The sequence below is a fragment of the Otolemur garnettii genome, unplaced genomic scaffold, assembly GCF_000181295.1.
Source record: "Otolemur garnettii isolate 467f Iridium unplaced genomic scaffold, OtoGar3 scaffold00102, whole genome shotgun sequence".
In the NCBI taxonomy this organism is placed as follows: Eukaryota; Metazoa; Chordata; class Mammalia; order Primates; family Galagidae; genus Otolemur; species Otolemur garnettii.
In genome coordinates this window covers 7,443,915-7,445,809 of record NW_003852497.1, presented here as the reverse complement: position 1 = coordinate 7,445,809, position 1,895 = coordinate 7,443,915, and the positions used below count along the sequence as shown (strand labels likewise).

At 35.7% G+C, this 1,895-nt stretch overlaps 1 protein-coding gene and 1 non-coding gene across 2 annotated transcripts in view; one reads left to right on the top strand and one right to left on the bottom strand.

Annotated features, from left to right (window-relative positions):
* The window catches only part of WRN (Werner syndrome RecQ like helicase), a 140,105-nt gene that overhangs the window by 27,043 nt on the left and 111,167 nt on the right, over positions 1 to 1,895 (top strand). The window contains exon 7 of the mRNA XM_023517018.1: positions 756 to 825. Within this exon, the coding sequence (XP_023372786.1) occupies positions 756 to 825 (70 nt within the window). The remainder of the gene's footprint in view (positions 1 to 755; positions 826 to 1,895) is intronic.
* On the bottom strand, positions 1,657 to 1,763 carry LOC111727368. The gene has a single exon (XR_002774937.1). It is a non-coding gene; the product is annotated as a U6 spliceosomal RNA (small nuclear RNA).

Here is a 1,895-nt window from a genome sequence, read left to right as displayed (position 1 = left end):
CCAAATTTAGGTTGCTATTGCCATTAGATACATTTTCACATTTACGTATTTGTACATAAAGAAATCTGGGTTTATCTTTATATATAGCACTCCTGTGTGCATGTTTTTAAAGAAATACATTCTCCTCAGTGAATTTCTTTCCCCCTAATCCATACTTTTATTTGTTATGACTGTCTTACTGTTTCCCTTTTTATATTCTATTTTTAGGAATAGAAACTGCTTTGATTTGTAACCAAAAAAAAATTCACTTTTGTTAAGGAAATAAAGTGATAATTTTCCTTTGAACAAATTCATAAAACTTACTCAGAACCAGCAGAAGTTCTGTAGCATTTTTCCCCGTGAAAAATCAGTGTGACTCGATTGTTCTGGTAACAGTGCTTAGGAGGGCCGGTCATACGCTAATGGACATTCTCAGCTTACTTAGTAGAGGGCAGTGGGTATCTGTGGTCAAAACAGGTTGTATTTTGGTAGGTTCCCTTTCCAGGTTATTTGATTTGGATATCTACTAATAACATTGATTAAAAAAGTGAAAACTGAAGAACTTTTCTTTTAAGGCTTAGTTTACTTCCTCCATTTCCACAGTGGTTTGGGGGAGTAAATGAAGACATAATAGATCTTTGTGTAGCATAATAGGTTAAATTCAGTGACTGATTTGCTTGGGGTGTCATTCTCTTAGGTTTTTCTGTAGATGGGATGGAGAGTTTTATTTTTGGCTACCTTTAATATGCTCTTTTTATTTTTCTGTTTGTTTATAGGCTGGTCTCATCATTTATCGAAAATTAGAAACTTGGGGTGAGGCTGCTCTCAAACTTGCTGTAAATCAAGGTATGTTATGATCTAAAAACAAAAGAGAAAATGTGAATTTGCCCTTCTGCGAAGTTTATCTTCAAGAAGAAAATATTCACACATTTGCAAAGTGTTTTGTGTTATAGCTTCTTGAGTATCTGAACAGTGAGATCCATCAGGGTCAGGGGTTAGGGCTTCAGGCGTGTTGCTAGTGGCAAAGCAGAAAGAACTTAATTGCTTTTACTTTGTAGCGATGCTCTTGTTAGGTGCCTAGAGTTAGTGCTTTGTGGCTTTGGTATCAGTGATGCAGTAAGTTTTCTCTCAGTCTGGGGATTATACATCCTTGCTATAAATATTTAAAATGCTTTGTATATAATGCTTTAAAATATATAAGATGCTGGGCGGTGCCTGTGGCTCAATGTGTAAGGCGCCAGCCCCATATACTGTGGGTGGCGTTTGAACCCAGCCCCAGCCAAACTGCAACAAAAAAATGGCTGGGCGTTGTAGCAGATGCCTGAATAAAAATAAATAATAATAAAATAAAATAAAATACGTAAGATGCTTTGTAGTATACTCGTTTAAATTTCTAAATTTTTTATGCCAATTTTATCCAAAAAAGATAGCCACTTTGTTTAACTTCAGTGCCTTTTTTAACTGTCTTAATAGGTCAGTGATGCCAGAGAGAGCCACTTCAGAGAGTTGATGAGCACAGGCTTTAGTTATGTGACTGGATGTATGCCTGTTTCTCCATGTTTGGAATGTGGATGCTAGCACAGTGTCTGTTCCATAGAATAATTGTAAGCACTAAAAGAGACACAATACCCGAAGCACCTATACTGACATGTATAAAGTTTTTATTAGTATTCATTGACCTTCCTTTTGGAGGTTTTAAATAATATAGCACATATTTGTGCAGGGCCATTCTAATCTTCTCTGTATTGTTCCAGTTTTGGTAAATGTGCTGTCAAAGCAAGCACAGAAATAATTTGTCCAGATGTTAATTCAATTAGTTGACTTTGTCCTCATATGAAATTATGTAATATACTTTACAATTGTCATGAGACGGATTCCATGCCCTGTTGATAAGGCCCTCCTTCTTTTTTTTTTTT